The sequence below is a fragment of the Alosa sapidissima genome, chromosome 4, assembly GCF_018492685.1.
Source record: "Alosa sapidissima isolate fAloSap1 chromosome 4, fAloSap1.pri, whole genome shotgun sequence".
Taxonomy (NCBI): Eukaryota; Metazoa; Chordata; class Actinopteri; order Clupeiformes; family Clupeidae; genus Alosa; species Alosa sapidissima.
In genome coordinates, this window is record NC_055960.1 from 13,082,493 (window position 1) to 13,102,375 (window position 19,883).

The following is a 19,883-nucleotide window of genomic DNA, read 5'->3' on the forward strand; positions in this document are numbered from 1 at the left end:
TCATGTCACTCTTATGTCGATACTGTCAAGTAAAGTGTTACCAAAGTTTCACTCTTCATTTTACTAATATTTTACAAACAAAATGTAATACAAACAATATATCGGCCAAAAACAGTTCTGCTCATGTAGCAGTAGTCCGTTCTGCTTATTGACTATTTGAGTCAATAGTTTCTGAAAAAACAACAACTACTGACTTGGAAAAGTCAGTGGTTTACATAAGGTATATAACTTAATGTTAACAGTTGTCAGATGAAAGTGTTTTGTGTAGAGATCTGTGAGATTCTTCTCTGATTTGCTGTTCTAAGCTCCGCTCTGTGTTACGCTAGGTGTCTGTGTTCGGCTATGGCGCTAACGAGAAGGGCCACTGGCACCACTACTGGGAGAACAACAAAAATGGCGGCGCCTTCCGCAAGACAGGGGTGCACAACGCCGACTTCGAGACGGAGGTTATCAACAAGCTCCACGAGGATGGGAAGATTCGACTCCACAAGAGATGAGAGCAGGAGTTGGAGGGAGGCAGTTTGTGTGTGTGTCTGGGGAAGGGGGGGGGGGGGGGGGGGGGGGGGTGCTGGGTATGTAAAAAATGTGTCGGAGGACTGGAAGAGCAATCGGGGGGGAGATAAGCCAAGCAAAGCAAGACTAGGTGGCCACTTTGAGAGTGCAGCCAAGAGGCCAAAGAGGAAGGAACTCCAGCCCCTGTCCTCTTCACCCTCCTCTCTCCAAAGCCATGAACTGATTCCTGCTCTCCTAACTCATCAAACCACTGTGGACAGCTGCAGCCAAACCAAGAAGGCATTTTAAAACAAAAGACTAAATGAAATCTAACCCGACAAAGGTTCTTTGAGACCAAAATTGACTCACAAGGCTTGTTTTGCACTCTGCATGTGTGGTGATACCAGACAGCGGATCATCTAGGACGGAGTTGAAGGAGACTATTTGAGATGCCATCGTTTGGTTTCCAGAGATTCCTCCGGTTGTAACCGGAACAGCCTTATCTGAGCCAATTTATTTTGTTTTCCCTTTCCTGTGACTGTTGCGGTTGGGGCTGACCTGCCATGGCCCCCAAACCAATCCCAAAGGTGTGCCACCGAAGAAGCGACAAGATTATTTTTCTCTCTAACTCTCTCTATGTGTGTGTGTGCACGCGACTACGCGCGTGTGCCAGAGCATGGGGTGTAGTGGAATAGACCACTGTGATTGTACCAGTGTCAACTTTACAATGAAGTAGGCCCATGTATGGCTGAGGCCTTGTTAATAAGTCAAGCACTTTCCTCTCTGTACTTGTTGTGAGTTGGGTTATAATGTAGATCCTGAATGTGTCTCCTTTTGTTTTCCTCTGTTGGAAAAGCCCTTTGTAAAAACTATTTTTATATGTTTAGGTTATTGAATTCTAGATAGCACAGGGCCTGGAACTTGTGCTGTCCATAAACTGTATGCGTGTGATGGGGAATCTGTGGTAGGTTTGCCTTACTTTCATCAGACATGCCTGGCATGCCTGCCGTGCCATGGCCGTCAATACTGTTGTCTATTCGTGCCTTAAAGCCAATGGAAAGGAGTGGAAAGGAGTTAAAAGGGCATTTATTTAATTTTCTCAGCCCTTAAGTGATTCATGTAGACCAAAAAGCAATGCAAGACAGCTGGTAATGAGACCACTATGGCCAAACCCAATGCTGGCAGGCATCAGTTATTGCTCGTCATCACCTTGTCCAGATTGGGAAGTCAATCAGGACATTAGGGCCCTCATTTGAGTTACGGGCAAAGTGCAAAGTCTTAAGTCTAACTAAAGCTAATTTAATAACTAAGCAAAATCAGTTTGCTAATTTAAAACCATAGGTCAGAACTTATGCTTACACTTTGATGAGGCAGCTCAATGCTCCCAATTTGCTTGATGACAAACATTGCACTTTGCCCACAATTTACATCAGGGCCCCTAGACTCCAAATACCAGTGGGGATTAATCAGAATTTAGGCGAGGATCACATCATACAGCGGCAGCGGCAAACGTAACGCAACGCTCAGACCATAATAAGTTTTGTCTCGTTCCTAAGCAACACAAATGGTTTGTCAATTGAATACGCTTGCGTTGCGCTTTGAAAGTTAAACCAAGTTCAGTGCTCAGCTTGTTCAACGCTAGCGTTACGCCAGCGTTGCCACTATTCCGCTGCCGAACCATAGAGAACAATAGGACACCTGCCGCCTGCCGCTGGCTAATGTGCCTTATTGTTTCAAGTGTCTTGATTAAATCCCCTTGATAAACAAATTAAACTGCATGAGGACTGTGAACGCCATGAAACTTGATACAGTTGAGATTGTCTTTTTCATAAAAGTGTAGTCAAATGTTTTTATATGAATGTAAATTGTCATGTATTGCTTTATATCACTCACCTCTCAACATCATTTCACAATGACCAATGTAGTCAAGGTCAAAAAAAGAGTTTGTTGTTCATGTCACTTTTAATAAGTGTGATAATATAATCCATATTAAAATATTCTGACAGATAAAAAAAGTGCCTATTCAAAACAGAAAACAAAAGCTAAAACACAATTTTGTGAAATGTACACTTACAACAGGTACCAGGTACAGCATGTCAAGTCATTAAAATAAAGAGACCATGTAAACTGTCTAATCATAAAATACTGGCTAAAATGCTATAACATCTGGCTCAAGTATTTCATTCACTTGTTTAATAAAATAAAACTGCGTCCATATTCTCCATCCAATAATTTAGAAAATACCAAATAATGCTTATGTTCATTCTTCATTTACAATATAGATTACAGCAATTAATCACAGACCAGGACATCTTCTACCCACTCCTGGAGTCCTATTGTGCAAAGAAGTAGAAAAATAACATCAGGTGTCCAACAGGCTTCATGCCTGCAGACAAGCGAACACTCTCACATGTGAGAGGGTGTTGTGTGTTAGGGGCACAATTCAAGTATCGTTTAGGAAACCGGTCACCAAAAACCATGGGCTAACAAATGACAGGAACTGTGAACACAGGGGGGGGGGGGGCTGAGGACCCCCCTCCGCCCCCGCCCATAAGGATTGTTTACTTACCCATTAAACAGAAGTGTAAATTCAAAATCTTTTTGTTCCTGCGTTACAAGCACACCCTCCCATACTAACTGATATGGGAGTTTGTGTGCCTATGTATCTGAGTTTATTGATACTGACACTGTTTTTGTGTTTTCACCGGCGCTGTCCATGATCACACTGTGGTTCCTGTGAAATAAAGAAACCTATCCCTATCCCAGTGGAGTCGGTGTGCTCTCTACATAGCTTAGAGCCTATTTAGGCCCACTCAAAATGAGTATCCTTAGGTAGTAATACTTAACACTTGATGAAGGCAATGCTCTAGTTGTATTAGACAGTGTTAACAACAATGTAATTGGGGTTGGTGGAAGGTTCTAGGTTTTGGATAGTAATGTAATGTAAAGTAATGCAATGCAATGTGTAACACAAACTTATGTGAAAAGTACAAGGGATTCTTTGTTATCTACTTGCTTAAGTGCAGTGAGGATACTGAATGTAAAACAGGACCAAAAAGCACAAAGACAAACATTCACGGCTGACACAGGTGTAACTGTGTGCTCATCATTTCGGCTTGATTCAGTCCAAGTCCACCACGTCCTAAAATGCACATTTACTTTTTAAAATCTTAAATCTACACATTTACATTTCAAGGATGCCACAGACTTTCACTTTCTCACACTATAACAACAGAAAATAAATATATATATTATTTTTCTTCACTCTACTTTATAACATTCACATGGAGCACACTTCTAACGTGTAAACGCGTTAAACACGTTTGGACTTCTTGTAGTGATCAGACACTCTTTTCACACTTTTTTGTTTTTGTTCTTCACCTCGGAACATCGACTGCATTGACAACGCCATGATGTGTATGTAAGCACTGGTTTACACAGGCTGGCTGGCCTGTGTGCTGCTGAAATGCTCTTAGGGCAGTTTGAAATGCTCTTAGAGGCCTCGCGTAGGCTTCCCGTATCTGCTCATCTCCCCGGGGGTGCCACCTGGAAGGGGGGGACTGTGGCGTGTACCGGCTTTGTCCTGCTGTCTTTTCAGCGGCCTGGGGTGCCCCGACGTGCGGTGGCTCCCCTGTGTCCGTTCCCAGGGAAGCGGAGCCAGCCGAGGGCAGTCGTCGTCGTCTGTCCTCCTCCTCCTCCTCCGGGCCGTGTGTCACTCAGCCAGAGTGGAGACAAAAGAGGCGGGAAAAAGCCCTCTCTTGTTGGGCTGGCCCTCCACATAGCCATGCTGACAGAGGGGAGAGAGAGAGAGAGAGAGAAAGGGGGAATGAGAAAAGAAAGAAAGAGAGACAGGGACACGAGGGAGTCAATGAACCTGAGGCCAGACAGTGCAGACAGACTGGGTCAGCCAGAGGCAAATGCTAGGATAGGGTCTCTCTCTCTCTTACACGCACAGACACACATGCAACACATACACATACACAACTGTGATGCAAGTTGTAGGTGCATTGTGCAAAAGCTGATGGAAAGGATTTGATTACACACACGCATACACACACACACACACACACACACACACACACACACACACACACACCAGAGGAGGCTCCTTCATTGAGGAAAGGGAGGAACACCCTCCCTAAAATTTCAAAGAAAAATAAAAAATATATAAAGTGAATTACTAATCTGATAAATTACTGTTAATATTACTATTTTTAACACTTTGAATGAACAAAATCGTTCCCCTAGGTCAAAATGCCAACAGCACCCCCTATCGCAATTGAAAATTACTGTATGAGCTTCCTCCTCAAGCCCCTCATTGAAGTCCATTATAAACAGCTCTGACCCCAGCGGCTCGTGAATCACGTCGTTTTCAATTGCCAAGGGAGGAAGCTCCTCCGTACAGTAATTTTCAATTGCGATAGGGGGTGCTGTTTTTATCGGCAACGGTGCAAGAATGTTATCTGCAGTCATACAGCTAAGAATCTAACCTGGAAACCAGACTCTCTGACTTCGCAGAGAGTCTGGCCTAGATCCATAGGCGTTCGTTTATTTCCGGGTGGGGAACAAGCACGGGTGCATCTTATGAGCAAACAATTACACGTTTCATCTGCGTAACTCTCGCCAAAATGCATCATATAGTGTTTTGTGAATGTACCAAAGTCAAACTTTCATATAAATGCATAAGTACGTCCAAAGCGCCACTTTTAAGCTTGTATGCGTTGTCGTTTTCGGGTGAAATGACCTTTTGAATGGGATTCCTATGTATTTGTGCTAATTTCACATCTTGAGCCTGTTTCTGTTTATCTGGTTGTTTTGCCTCATGCCACCCTTGAATTAATCAGTGCCTCACCAGTGCCACCCTTATTAAAAATGTCTAGAATCGCCACTGATGCCTAGCCTGGCTAGCGCCACCACTTCTCAATGAGACGTGGTCTGGGAACCGAACGTTCATTTTCTCGTATTTAAAAAAAAAAGCCCAGATCCGTTTATTGGGTGCCACGGATGTCTATCAATTGCGTCTGTGCATAGCTCATCATCGTCTTGCTTTCCCCCCTGTTCTGTGATTGGTTCCCTATCTCAGGCGAAAATTTGCTCCATGGTCTCCAGGCTGCCTTAGCAGCGTGAATCAAATCGCGCGCAAGGCAGCATGGGAACACCCAGGCTAACTGATGCCACCATCTTGACATGTCTTTATTAAGCTTTGATTTACAATATAGTAGGCTCTCTATTGATTTTAATGAGCAGGCCTAGGTTACAGTATTTATATCACAATTTACCAGACTTTGACCTTTTGTCGGTTTTTAATAAAATTCTGACTATGATTGTTCCTTGTATTACAACATGAGCACTGTGCCTATTGCATTCTACTGTTGTTAGACTTAAGCCTAGCTTAGTCATTATGCTATTACCACATCTCCATCCATTGGAAGAGCAATGAGCTGCATTGAGCGTAATAAACTGCATTTAGAATGGCAAATCCATATTTCTAGACATTTTGGTGAAAGTAACTTAAAAGTAATGCAATAGTAGTGTAATGCCTTACAATTCAGAGACAGTAATATTATAATGTAACAACTTACTTTGAAATGACCGTAATAAGTAATGCATAATACATTACGATTTTGAAGTAACTTGCCCAACACTGTATATAATACCTCCATGGAATCAACCTATTCCAGACGGAGTACTGTCCAATCGACCGGAAGTACGTAGACAGGCCAAGGCCAGGCTACTAAGAATCTTGTGTTGAACGGAAAGCTTGTTTTTTGCTCGTGAAATAAACAGTACAATGGAATCAGAGGACAATATCCATCTTTTATACATTCAAATACAGTGCGAAGGTTAGGATCAAAGCAGGAAGACCAGTTCCAAAAATTCCCCATTCCAAAAAAAGATGGTAAGTCTAGTGTAGGCTGCTGAATGCTACATCGTATGACAAATGGCTAACTGGTAACGTTAGCACAGAAAACAATCAGCTATAGCCTACAGCTGCTGGCCCGTCATAAACGTGGACGTGGATAGGCTAAAACATTTTTGGATAGTTATGCGTTGCTATAATCATCCAAGTTATGCCTTAACTAAACAATTGTTAAATAATGTTCTTGTTGTTAATATGTTATTGTTACTAACTGTATCTTTGGATGGTAACATTGTTAATGAATGTTTCAGACCATGATGCATTCCTGTAATGACGTCTTCAGTATAAACTAGAAAAGCATTTCCTGAAGGAAATACAGTGCATGAAAATGCAAAAATATAACGTAAAAAAATCATACAGAGTAAAAACAAACTATATTGGTTGCTAAGTAGATGAGGTTTAATATAGTTGGAATGACTGAACAGTTAAATAGGTGGATAGTTTAAATGGTTAAATTATTTGGGTAGATAGTTGACGATAACTGACAGTTGGAATGGCTTGGAATAGCATGCTAACTATGCTAACCACGTTACTTAACTAACTTAGCTAATCATTATAAGTAGTTTTGCTAAAAATGCTAACTAGCATGCTAACATGCTAGCATGCTAACTATGCTAACCATGTGACTTAGCTAACTTAGCTAATCATTTTTAGCAGTTTTGCTAAAAATGCTAACTAGCATGCTAACATGCTAGCATGCTAACTATTCTAACCATGCTACTTAGCTAACTTAGCTAACTAGCTACAGTGGGTAGGAGTCATAGTTGATGACAAGTAACAGTTACAATGGCTAAACAGTTAAAAAGTTCAGTAGTTTAAAGGGTTAAATTGTTTAACAGTAAAATATTATAGTGAGGACTTTTATTTTGAAACAGTTTTTGGCAGAGGAAGCAGTTGAACAGGATGTGTAGTCTTAATAGGGCCAGTTTGTATGCTTAAAGCCTGAGACTGGCAGTTGGTCCAGGTGGCCCGAACACCTGCCATAGGATTCTAATTGCTGTGATGTCATAAAGGGCAATGTTAAGTCAATGGGGAAATTTTGATAGTTTTTAATTAATAGTTTAAAAAGTATAAAAGTTACAAAGCTGAAAAATACATAGCACCCATGTCCTAAGTAAGACCTACGTAACATAGTTTGAATGAAGTTTCTACGTTAAACGGTTGAAGCTGCATTAAGTGCGTTAGAAGAAGAAGCATAAGAATAAGAAGAAGCCTAGGAAGAACAGTACAGTGCATTTTCATGCACTGTAATAAATGTTACAAATAACCACATTTAAGGTCTATTTTTTAATGGTAAATAGTTACATGGTTTTATAAAACAAGAGTGTCTATTTTTAGTGTTAAAGACTTTTCTGCAAATGCATTACATTGAGCAAAACCTCCAGACTTTTCATAATTTTGCACATCTGGAAAACAGTATTTCATAATTAGACCTACATATCTTCCCTGACTTCCCAGACCTAAATTTACATTTATTTACATTTACATTTATTAATTTAGCACTATTATCCAAAGTGACTTATTGCACAACATTGCCAGTTAAAATGCTACATAGTACTGCTGCTATAAATGTGTCGGTGTAGGTGGCCTACATCTATTCACATATTGCCACTAACACCAATCAAGCGGACATTCCTTCCTCCGTTATTTTTTTAACCACCGGCCGCCACTGACACACACACACACACACACACAGTGTACAGTGCAGCGTTAACCACGGCAGGTACACACATATCAAACACATTTCTGGTCACAAAGCCACAAACAGTATGCCAGTCTTAGTTTCTCTTCTCACTCAGCAGCAGCTCCTACCCTCCATGCTATTCATGCTATTCAGACAGTGCCACTCATTTCCTGAGCAGGCCAGTCGTTCCCACCCTTCCTGTGAAGGCGCCTGGCCACCCCTCCCTGCCCTCTCTTCCTCCCCAACCCCATGTGCCCAGTCTACCAGGGCAACGCCAGGGGCACTCGCAGCTCTGTTGCTGCCTAAGCAGGCAAACTGGACTGGAGGACAAAGGACAGAAAGCACTGCTAATTAGGGCTTAGGGATATCGCTACTGTGATATATTGTAAGGTACTCAGGGCCAGATGTACGTACATTTGCGAACGTACACTGTAGCGTCATGGACACACCGCAAATTGCAAACACTGTCAGAACCAAGTTTCCGTCGTATTTATCAATCGTTCAATCCTTAGTGTAAACTGCGCCTTTCTCTGCCTTTCTCCGCCCATAAACGCAATTTACGAACGTCCACAACTGAATGGCAGCGCCTACATACAAGCGCAGTTGAATGAAGTTAAAGGAACCATATGTAAGATTGTGGCCAAGATTGTGACTGGTACTGCAATCACTTTCAAATTACTGTAGAGTGGTGTATCCCCTCCCCCTCCCCCCTGACTCGAGGTTGCCAACCCGGATGCCAAAACACTACTGACTTTGTGATTAGTAGATAGGTGGAGGGTGGCCATCAGCCCAAAACACAACATCAACATCAGTTGAGGGCTGCAACTTCACTTTTTAAATGGCAATATCCTGGCCGGACTACTGTTGTCAGTGATATAAGTATTTGAAATGAACATGATTTCTTAATGTCTAGTGACATATCAGGGCCATTTTATGATTAATTGAAATACATTTCAATTAATACAAAAGTGTTAGTACATCTGGCCCTCAGTGTTTCCCATGCATTGACTTATTAGTGGCGGCCCACCACAATATCGACAATGACCACCACATAATGATTTTCCAGGTTGTACTAAATTGGGGTTAAATCTGGTTAGCATCATAACCAAGCTGTGCTAATTTGTTAAACTGTTGCATTCAAGTTAATTCTGCAAACCAACCACCACAAATGGAATTCAATTCTTTGGGAAACACTGGTACTCATTGCTGATGTAGGTATAAATACAGCTTCAAGAAACTGAAAGCTTAAGAGACGTCTGAAAAAAGTTGATTTTAAGTTTAAAAATTCGATATAATAATGCTCAGATTAGGAACAGAATTATTGAATTTCACTTTTCAGATCTCTGTGGCCCCGAAAATAGTGTTTTTTAAGTTGTGCGATCCTAAAGACTTTGCGGAGCAGAGAGGCGCATGAGCGTTGTTGCAGGTCCCTCACGCAGACGCCTCTGCCCGGAAGACAACTGCAGACGCACAGGCGCATGGCTGCCCACGGATTCCACCCACCACTCTACAACTGCTACTGTTACCACTTCTGCTTCTACTGTGTGTGTGTGAGAGAGAACAAGAGACACAGAGAGAGAGAGAAAGACAGAAGAAAAAAACAAATAGGGAGGACAGGTTTGTGTGAGTAGAGATGTGTGTGTTTGTTTGTTTTTGTGTGTGTGTGCACAAGATAGAGACCCTGTGTGTGTGCGTGCATGTGTGTGTGTGTACAAAAGAAATTAGGAAGTGTAACTTAGCATGGGGAGAGACAAGAGAACCAAAGGGTCCATGGGGGAGGATGTGCGTGTGTGTGTCTATAGACATGTGATTAGCAATTCAGGAAAGATCAGCTAACTGCCCTACCCATTTAAAAAAAAGCAGATCTCAAATTCCCCCAGAGTGACCTCAACAATTTGCATTCGGCAGACAGGCGGCTCAGGGAGTAACAGCATATGAGCCACAGTCCTGAAGTGACCTGGAGTGGGTCAGCACTAACCTCTCGGACTTTAATACCATTACTTAAAGGGAAAAAAACACAACAATAGTGTTCTCATCCATCTCTTACTTTTGGCCACGCTATGCTTTCTAACAAGGACATTCCCTCAGTGCCTATCCACCAATCTGCTTTGACTCGGTACCTACCCACCAATCAGCATCCTCCTCTGCCAGTACCACGAGGACTTCGCCCTCGTGGAAGGTGAGCTCGTCGTGGTGGTCAGCCACACAGTCGTAGATGGCCTTCACACGCCGCAGCTTTGGCTTCATCTGTCAAAAACACACCCCCCCACACACACACCAGGGCCACATTACAATGGCAGAGACACTAGTCCATACAAACCTACCCTCATGATTAGGTCATGTTTACATGACGAACAAATGGCAAAGAAATTTCAGTGTCATGCTTCCCACACATCGGTCAAACACACACACACACACACACACACAGGTCACATTACTATGGCAGAGACAATAGCCTACCCACAGCTCATGATTACACTGTTTTAACAAAAGCAAAGGAATTTGAGCAAAGGAGTGAGGTGTAGAGTGGAGATTTCACCAGCCCATTCAATAGCAGTGATAAACTTTTCGCACTGGAATATCTTTCGTAATTATTGACGTTTTTAAAGGTATGTGTCAAGTCTGTGTTACCATGTGAGATTAGAGGACACAGCACAGTCATTTACCAAGCAATGAGGAAGTGAGACAAGGGGGCGTGTGTGTGTGTGTGTGTGTGTGTGTGTGTGTAAGTGATATGAAACAGGGTCACGCACCAAAGCTCTCCGCGGCAACGGATGTGGCATGTTGCCGTGGTGACATGAGGACGAGGATGAGGAGGAGCCGTTGGACTCCAGGCTGAAGGAGCGGGGGGTGGTGGGGGAGAGGGGCGGGCCGTGGCCCAGGCCTCCCCCACCACCACTGCTGCTGCCGCTGCCCGACTGGTGAGGTGGGGTCTGGTAGAGTAGGTGGGACGAGGAGACACCACCGCTGTCGCCGTCCGGTCGATAGCCTGCAGCAGGCGAACACAAAACACACAGACACAAACACACACACACAGTCAAACAGGGTGAGCTCTAGTATTCTTTATCCAGACCACAGCACTAGGTCTGGGTATTGTGGTTGGTTACATGAGGAAAATATGTTTGTACTGTACAGGGCATCTACAGTGGAGAAAATAAGTATTGAACACGTCAACATTTTTTTCAGTAAGTATACTTCTAGTGAGGTTATTCGCATGAAATTTTCACCGGACATTAGTATTAACTTAGGTAATCCACACATATATAAAAATCCAAACATTAATGTCTAAACGTAGAGTTATGAGTAAAAAAGTGGAATGGCACAGGGAAAAAGTATTGAACACACTAAGAAAAAGCAGTACACAAAGGTAAGGAATGGCAAGGAACAAACTGGAATCTATAAGTAGTTAGAGAAATTATCCCTCCTATCTGTGCACATTTATATTAGCTGGGTTAGTACATACTGGTAGGCTATAAAAAGGTTTTTTGTTACCAAGGTGTCACACAAGAAACATTTCATGATGGGTAAAAGCAAAAAGCTCTCCCAACACCTTTGCAACCTTATTGTTGCAAAACATATCAACGGGACTGGTTACAGATGTACTTCAAAACTTCAGAATCATCCAGCGAGCAGTACTGTAGCCATTATCTGCAAGTGGAAGGAACATCACTGCGTCATCAACTGCCCATGCACAGGATCTCCTTGCAAGATTTCTGACCAGGAAGTCAGAAGAGTAGCCCAAGAGCCAAGGACCACTCGGACAAAGCTCCCGAAAGACTTAGAGGCCGCAGGTACAATTGTTACAGAGAAAATCATAGGTAATGCACACAACCGCCATGGCCTCTATGCACGCTCATCCCGCATGACTCTATTGCTGAAGAAAAAACATGTCAAAACTTGTTGAAAGTTTGCTACACAACATTTGTACAATCCTATGAAATACTGAGAGAATGTATCCTGGTCAGGCAAGAGCAAAATGTAACTTTTCTGATGTCATACTACACACCATATTTGGAGGAGAAATGGCACTGTGCATCACCCTAAAAATACCCTACCAACAGTGAGGTTTGGAGGTGGTGGCATCATGGTGTGGGCTGTTTTTCAGCTCATGATAGTAGAAATCATACAATTGAAGGAATGATGAATGGAGTCATTTTGTTCTGGGAGAATCTTTACATCCACCAGGATGATGAGGATGAGACATGGCTAGACCTTCCAGCAGGACAATGATCCAAACCATTCAGCAAAGGAAACTCTCAATTGGTTTCAGAGAAAGGAAATCAAGGCCCTGACTTCAATCCAATTGAACAGTTTTGGAAGTTAACTAAAGATCAGGATTCACAAGAGGGACCTTTGGAATCTTCAATATTAAAGGACTATCTATTTAAAAGAATGGGCCAAACTCACACCAGAATACTGTGACTGATTAGTTTCATCATACAGGAAATGCCTTGAAGCTGTCATTGCAAATAAAGGCTTTTCTACAAAGTATTTAAGAAAATTTCAGCAGGCGTGTTCAATACTTTTTTCCTGTGTCATTCATTTTATTACACATAACTCTACCTATGGACTTTAATTTTCATATGGGTGGATTATCTGAGTTAATACTAATGTCCGGTGAAAATTTCATGCAAATAGCCTCATTGGAAGTATACTTACTGAAAAAAATGTTGACGTGTTCAATACTTATTTTCCCCGCTGTATGTCAATAAATCCATAGATCAATATTGACACAACAAAGTCGCTTTCAGACATGACTTCCAGACAACGTTCTGGTAACTGGGCCCGGAACTCACGCAAACTCGAGTGTTCAAACATAACCCTCATGCGTCTTACCCTTTTGTACATATGCTCACCCGCGTGACATTCGGACTGAGTATTAGGGGCAGATAGGGTACGGCCGGGGGTTGTCTAAGTCAAATAACGCCGCCAATTGTATTCGCATACAGACATCTAGATTATGTCCATATTCCAGTGTACTGTATGTCCGAAGGGGGCTCAAGTGAATTGAGGTGCTCATCTCTCTAATGTCGCAATTGCAGACTTCATCCAGTAACTGAGACACACATACTGGCGCTGCTTTCAGTCGTCCTGCTGTGTGATCACACAGATGGAAAACTCCCACAGAATGAGCTTTCCCCACATGATTCATCATGGATAAGAGGAGAGGAATGTCTGTCTGTTGATCAGTGACTGATGAAGTGCCTTTGGAAACCACTACCCACAAAAAAAGGCCTGTTAGCCAGTATCCACGGGGCGCTAACCAAACCCTGACATCCTCCGTCCACCTGTGGCGTCCACATCTGTGTTCACTCAGGACATGCCGCTCTGCCCCGTCTCTGTATGGAAATACTCGGCATGTGGAATCACTGAATGGGACGCTCTTGATGATGGGGTACACTTGACCTGGATTCAAGCTTGGTTTAACACACAAACACACACACACACACACACACACACACACACACACACACACACAGAAAGACACAAACCCTAGCAGAGAAGAGGAAAAAACGCTTATAAGTATAAGTATATATACACTTTTTTGATCCCGTGAGGGAAATTTGGTCTCTGCATTTAACCCAATCAGTGAATTAGTGAAACACACTCAGCACACAGGTGAAGCACACACTAATCCCGGCGCAGTGAGCTGCCTGCAACAACAGCGGCCCTCGGGGAGCAGTGAGGGGTTAGGTGCCTTGCTCAAGGGCACTTCAGCCGCAGCCCACTGGTCGGGGCTCGAACCGGCAACCCTCCGGTTACAAGTCCTGAGTGCTAACCAGTGGGCCACGGCTGCCCCTGACAGAGACGGGTAGAGACACCATGTCATACTGATTACAAAAAGAAAAGATGACTTAAAGGTGCTCTAAGTGATGTTACGTGGTTTCTAAGCTAAAACATTCTTTGTCACATAGAGCAAACTCACAATCTGCTAGCTGCCGGTCACCTGAATACACAGTAATAAACACGGTCTCTGTAGACAGCCCAGGTTCCAAAAATGGCAACAAAAACAGCCTGGTGCAGCCTGGCTGTGGAAGTTGCAAAATGTCATGGAACAAGATTAAGGCTGTTAGGGTAACAAATTCCAGATCTTTGTTTTCTCAAGCTTAAGTGCTACCTCAGTTTGAGGTGGAAAATACATAACTGGTTATCAGGAAAAGCACACAAAGTAAACATCCTTTTTGGAATATTTTTGGACTTTTGACACACAACTTTAATTTATCATTCTCTCCATCACACACACACACACACACACACACACACACACACACACACACACACAAGGATATATAGCTCTCCAGAACATTCTGTAGAGAATCTGGTTACATTAACAGCTGTGCTGACAGCCAGTGATTGAACTCATTGCCATGTTATATGAAGGACATACACAAACACACCCACCCATTTCATACCTCACATTTTATGGGAGGCAGGCGTGGAACAACTATAGACAAATACTTCTGGTCTGATTGTTGACATTCACACCCAACACTTGGATGATCTGATGAGGCTGAAGAATCATTATAGGAATAAAAAAAAGAAGAAAGGTAGACAGATAGGTGCACAGTGGGGTGGTGAAGGGCCGTACCTTGTACGGGCACTGCCCAACTAGGCATCAAGGAAAAGCACACAAGTGCACATCCTCTTTTACTCTTTTAACCTCAGGTCTGATTGTTGACATTCACATCATACCCAACACTGAGATGATCAATAAAATCAATAAAAAAAGTAATAAAAGATAGTAGACTTCATACAATTGAAGGAATGATGAATGGAGTCATTTTGTTCCGGGAGAATCTTTACATCCACCAGGATGATGAGGATGAGACATGGCTAGACCTTCCAGCAGGACAATGATCCAAACCATTCAGCAAAGGAAACTCTCAATTGGTTTCAGAGAAAGGAAATCAAGGCCCTGACTTCAATCCAATTGAACAGTTTTGGAAGTTAACTAAAGATCAGGATTCACAAGAGGGACCCCTGGAATCTTCAATATTAGATGGAGGGTGGGGTGGAGTGGGGGCCGTACCTCGCTCGGGCAGCTCCGAAAGAGAGTTGAGGGCCGTCACAGTGTATTTAGGAGAACCGGGGCTACAAAGGAGAAAAAAAAGCAATACGTCAGCAAGACAGCAACTCACTGGAGCAATACGGGCGCTCAGTAAATCATCTCAATGAACAGCAGAGGCTATGCAGATACGCCATTAAGAACCAGCGCACTCTTGGCCTCTTGACAGAAACGGAAGACAAAACGCTATTCGATTAGGGTCGAGGAACGAAGAGCTGGGACGGTTCATCTCTGTCTGCGCGGCTGAATCTCCGTACTCCCATTAATCCTCAGTGACAACATTAGAGGTTCAGACAAGGATGAGGCTGTTTCCAATTTCCTGACACGACGGCTGGCCGGGAAGACCAGCAGTTCATGTGTCCATCACTAGAGCTCCGTGTTGACATGGTGTTTCCAGCTGATGAGGACACTGTGTGTGTGTGTGTGTGTGTGTGTATTAGCTGCTGCTGTACACCTTTCTGTCAAATTTGGATTATGCCATGATATATGCTTATCTTCTAATCCAAATAAAGAATTTAAATGTGTGTGTGTGTGTGTGTGTGTGTGTATGTGTGTGTGTGTGTGCGCGTGTGCATACTCACCCACACTTTTGGAAAGATGAATCTGGCCCGCTGAAGACTCGTGAACTCACAGGCACACCGTAATCTACATAAGAGCAACACAAGCTGTAGTTAGAATACAGGGGGCTGGGAAAGGAAACAGCACTGCAGTCAAACACTAAACTCGTCAGGAAACAGCGCTGCAGTCAAACAGCCAAGAGAAGAGTAAAGCATGTGTTTGTCAGCATTTGTAAAGAGAACAGCAAAATAGATTACTGCATAGGCATCTGTGTGTGTCACACACATAGGCATCTGTGTGTGTGTGTGTGTGTATGTGTGTGTGTGTGTGTATGTATATGTGTGTGTGTGTGTGTGTGTGTGTGTGTGTGTGTGTGTGTGTGTGTGTGTGTGTGTGTGTATATGTGTGTATATATGTGTGTGTGTGTGTGTGTGTGTGTGTCATGGCCACCCACCGGCGTGCGCGTGCCTGGAGGCATGGGGACTATGGGGCAGCTGGGGCGTGGGCTCCGAGTAGGTGCGCTTGTGCCGGATGATGAGGGGAGGGGGTGGCGTCCGCTTCTTACTGCTCCCCACGCCTCCACCACCTCCCATGCTGCTGATGACATCCGTCCAGCCCTCAGGGGGACTGTGGGGGGGTGGAGGCGGTGGCACGTTGGGCACTGAGAAAGACACAAACATGAGAGAGAGAGAGATATTACAAGGTGCTGTATGTAGAATTTTTGTTTGTTTAAAACGTTCAAAAATGATCAAGAAATAGTAACAGTATGTAGAGAAATTACTGTTTTGATGCGAGGTAAAAATAAACACCTATATGCTCAGTGTGCGGTGCCCAGAAGTCAGCTAAAATAAGCATGACATCCAGCTAGCTTTGGATCTACTGTGGATAAAAGAGCGCTGGTGTGATTGTAATGGTGCGTTCCAAACAAATCAAAACTACGGAATCTTACACCATGTCCTAACCGGACGCAATGCGAGCGATCATTAGCGTTGTTTTTAATTGGAGTGTCCTGACTGCAAGCGACGCCAGCAGAGAACTTGAGAGAATTTTTGTCGGACGCACGGCTTCTATTTTCTTTCTGTCGCTCGCTTTGCTCTGCTATTTTGAATGAGAAATATGACGCAATAGAAGGGCATATTTAACGGATTCAGTGTAGACTGATAACATTGACAGTCGCCCGCTCTGATCCTGTTAGGACAAGGTGTTAGGGTGTTGACACCTGCGGCAACATTTTGAGTAATCTTGCGGAGCAACCACATAAACAGTGTGTTCACCAGGATACACAGTGTTGTGATTGGCTGGTCATGACAATTTAATAATGATTAAAGTTCTCCAGAAAAAAGTGGCCCAATACCGTGCCAGAAAAAACAATATTTGGGAACACTGCCCAGCAACATCACTCAAAAAGTTGCTTTTTGTATCATCAGCTTTACATAGCCATCTTTATTATTACATAGCCATATTTATTCTGCTCTTATAAGGTTACTGCTAATACACTGCACATACATATATTTAATTTATACTACTTTAAACCACCTTCAGAAAACAACTGCATACTACTATCTACACTGCACTATATCTTGTGTCCCGTCTATGCACCCCCTACTTTGTATATCACATTGCACTTTGTCTGCTTTTTTGCAGTTCTGGTTAGACACAAATTGCATTTTGTTGTCTCTGTACTTGATACAATGGCAATAAAGTTGAATCTAATCTAATCTAATCTACACACTGAAGTGTAAATACTGCTGGAAGGGATGCGACCAGGTAGGATCTCATGGAATGATGGCAATGTATGGCTTTGTACGGCCGATGAGTGGAGAGAACACTGAGTGGAGAGAACACTGAGTGGAGAGAACACTGAGTGGAGAGAACACTGAGTGGAGAGAACACTGAGGCGAGGTGCATACCATAGAGCACATGCGCAGTGGAAACAAGGGCTAAGAGTCTGGCTAGACATTAACAATATCGGTTTTGCATAGAAACATCATTTTACATCCGGTTTCTACTAAAAGGAAGCTGTATTGTGTAAAGCAGAGGAGGAAAAAAGAGATAACCGGGAAAGGCCGAGATGACAGTTGGAAAGTAACTGTTAGTCATGCTGTGATTACCCAAGAGCAATACAACTACAGACGTCAAAGCTGTCTAATTACAATTAGAATGTCGCAGCTCAGCCTCAGCTTGCTTTGTGTGTTTGTTGTTCACTTATGTTCACAAATGATTGCATTTACTCTCTAACCATGAGTCAGTAATGAGAACCACAAATTGACAAAATACATTTTGGTATGCTGCACACAGATGAACGTTGTTGCTGACACCTGGTGGCAATCATGGGTATGACTGTCTGAACGGTGAACCCAGACACAGGCTGGTCAGCTGCAGCTCTCACCTCTGACCCTGGGTGGCAGGGGGGGTGCGGGCGACGAGGGCGGAGGCGGCGGGGGGCTGTCCAGGCTGCGGGTCTGAGAGCTGGGGCTTGCGAACACCTCCCTGCGGTGGTCTCGGCCCAAAGCCAGTCTGCGGCCCACGCTGAAGAGTCCCCCGCCCCCTCCTCCAACTCCTCCTCGGTCCTGACTCATCGTGCTGCTCTGGTACAGACTGAAGGGACGGCCTCCGGAACGTTCCTTCTTCACCGGGCCCACCTGGGCGGGACAGAGTTAGAGTTATGTTACGTTACGTAGAGGGATTTACAAACTTTCCAGGTACACACAGGTCCCATGACTACAGGAGAGATCCTTCTGGCTCAAGAATAGACATGACAACACAACCCTGATTTACACAGCATTTTTAGGCATCATATGCTTCACTTATGCATAAATATAAAAGGCATATAAGACCTTTCGGACAGGTGACAACTGAAGAAGAATCATTTCAAAATATTCATTGTGTACTCCCAAACACAAACCCAGCAGAGACACTTAGCTTTCAACAAATAATCAACAGCTGTTTCTCTTGGCCTGTGCTGCACATGGCTTTCCACTAGGGGGCACAAGCTGGTCAGTGATTTCGCACGTGTGCGCTGATGCCCACCTTATCCTCCAACTCGTCATCACTCTCATACAGGTCATCCTGCCGCAGGCGCCATTCATACTCCACATGAACATGCATGTTAAACTGGTTATTTTGGGCCTGCTTTATCTGTAGTAGAAAGCAGAGAGAGAGAGAGAGAGAGAGAGAGAGACGGAGAGAGAAATCAGAGAGAAAAAAAAAGAAAAAAGATAAGGGGAAACAAGAAAGGAACATTTGCTAAATGGCAACCTTGGAGACTTTTCTACAGCCTGTTTTCTCTAACCACTAAAGATGACGCATTAGCTGTGAGGCAGTATTGATCCATACACTTAAGGGAAAACCTCTACATCCCCACAGCAGTTACATTAATAACACACAAGCTGTTAACAGCCATCATTGTGATAAATACAGAGTGTACACCTTAACGCAAGGAGATGAGTCCTTGAGTCGGCATACAAAATATCAGTAACTATGAAGAGTCAATGAAGAGCTTTGGTTATGGCTTAATGGGTGGAGTAGCAAGTATTATCTTATATTATTATTATATTATTATAATATTATTATATTAAGTCTTATCTTATTTAGAGGTATCTACTGTATATGGCACAATGTTGGATTGCTTCAGGCTTCACTTACCAGATCCTCACAGTCAAAGTGTTTGAGTTTGTGTGCAAAGTCCAGTCCAGTCTCTCCTGCCTCATTCTCTACAAACACAAACCACGATTCAATATGAATATCATACACACATACGCGCACGCACACAAGCACACATACACACATACACACACAAAGAGAAATGATTAAGGTCCACTTAACCATTGGTCATAAATTCCACATTCATTATGGTCAGTCCTTAAAAACTTTAGTGTCTGTTCTGTCCACCATGTCATCTGCGGTTTTTGCTTAATAGAAAACCTGAGGCTACGCATACATGGCCTCTTAACTTCAGTCAGCAGAACGTCTTCTCTTTCATGACTTATGCCTGTGACCTCACAGTTCCTTCAATTACTTAAGTGCTCCTCGCAACAATTTATCATCATGCCGAGACACATTACTGATGAACTTGCCCATTATTTTAAACAAATTACTTCATTACCCGATGGGACACCACCCTGGCCCTGGCTCTGCCATGCCACAAATTTCCGCTGTCTCTA

At 43.3% G+C, this 19,883-nt stretch overlaps 2 protein-coding genes across 6 annotated transcripts in view; one reads left to right on the plus strand and one right to left on the minus strand.

Annotated features, from left to right (window-relative positions):
• Positions 1-3,252, plus strand: part of st3gal8 (ST3 beta-galactoside alpha-2,3-sialyltransferase 8) — a 38,758-nt gene extending 35,506 nt beyond the window's left edge. For both annotated transcript variants that reach the window (XM_042089147.1, XM_042089146.1), the window contains exon 7: positions 327-3,252. In XM_042089147.1, the coding sequence (XP_041945081.1) occupies positions 327-497 (171 nt within the window). In that variant the 3' untranslated portion in view covers positions 498-3,252. The remainder of the gene's footprint in view (positions 1-326) is intronic.
• unm_sa1614 (un-named sa1614) overlaps positions 2,436-19,883 on the minus strand; it is a 64,141-nt gene continuing 46,693 nt past the window's right edge. For all 4 annotated transcript variants that reach the window (XM_042089129.1, XM_042089130.1, XM_042089128.1 and 1 more), the window contains 9 exons: positions 19,366-19,433; positions 18,751-18,858; positions 18,110-18,362; positions 16,175-16,381; positions 15,744-15,807; positions 15,127-15,188; positions 10,850-11,085; positions 10,221-10,343; positions 2,436-4,279 (listed from right to left, as the gene is read on the minus strand). In XM_042089129.1, coding sequence (XP_041945063.1) covers positions 4,205-4,279; positions 10,221-10,343; positions 10,850-11,085; positions 15,127-15,188; positions 15,744-15,807; positions 16,175-16,381; positions 18,110-18,362; positions 18,751-18,858; positions 19,366-19,433 — 1,196 coding nt within the window. In that variant the 3' untranslated portion in view covers positions 2,436-4,204. The remainder of the gene's footprint in view (positions 4,280-10,220; positions 10,344-10,849; positions 11,086-15,126; positions 15,189-15,743; positions 15,808-16,174; positions 16,382-18,109; positions 18,363-18,750; positions 18,859-19,365; positions 19,434-19,883) is intronic.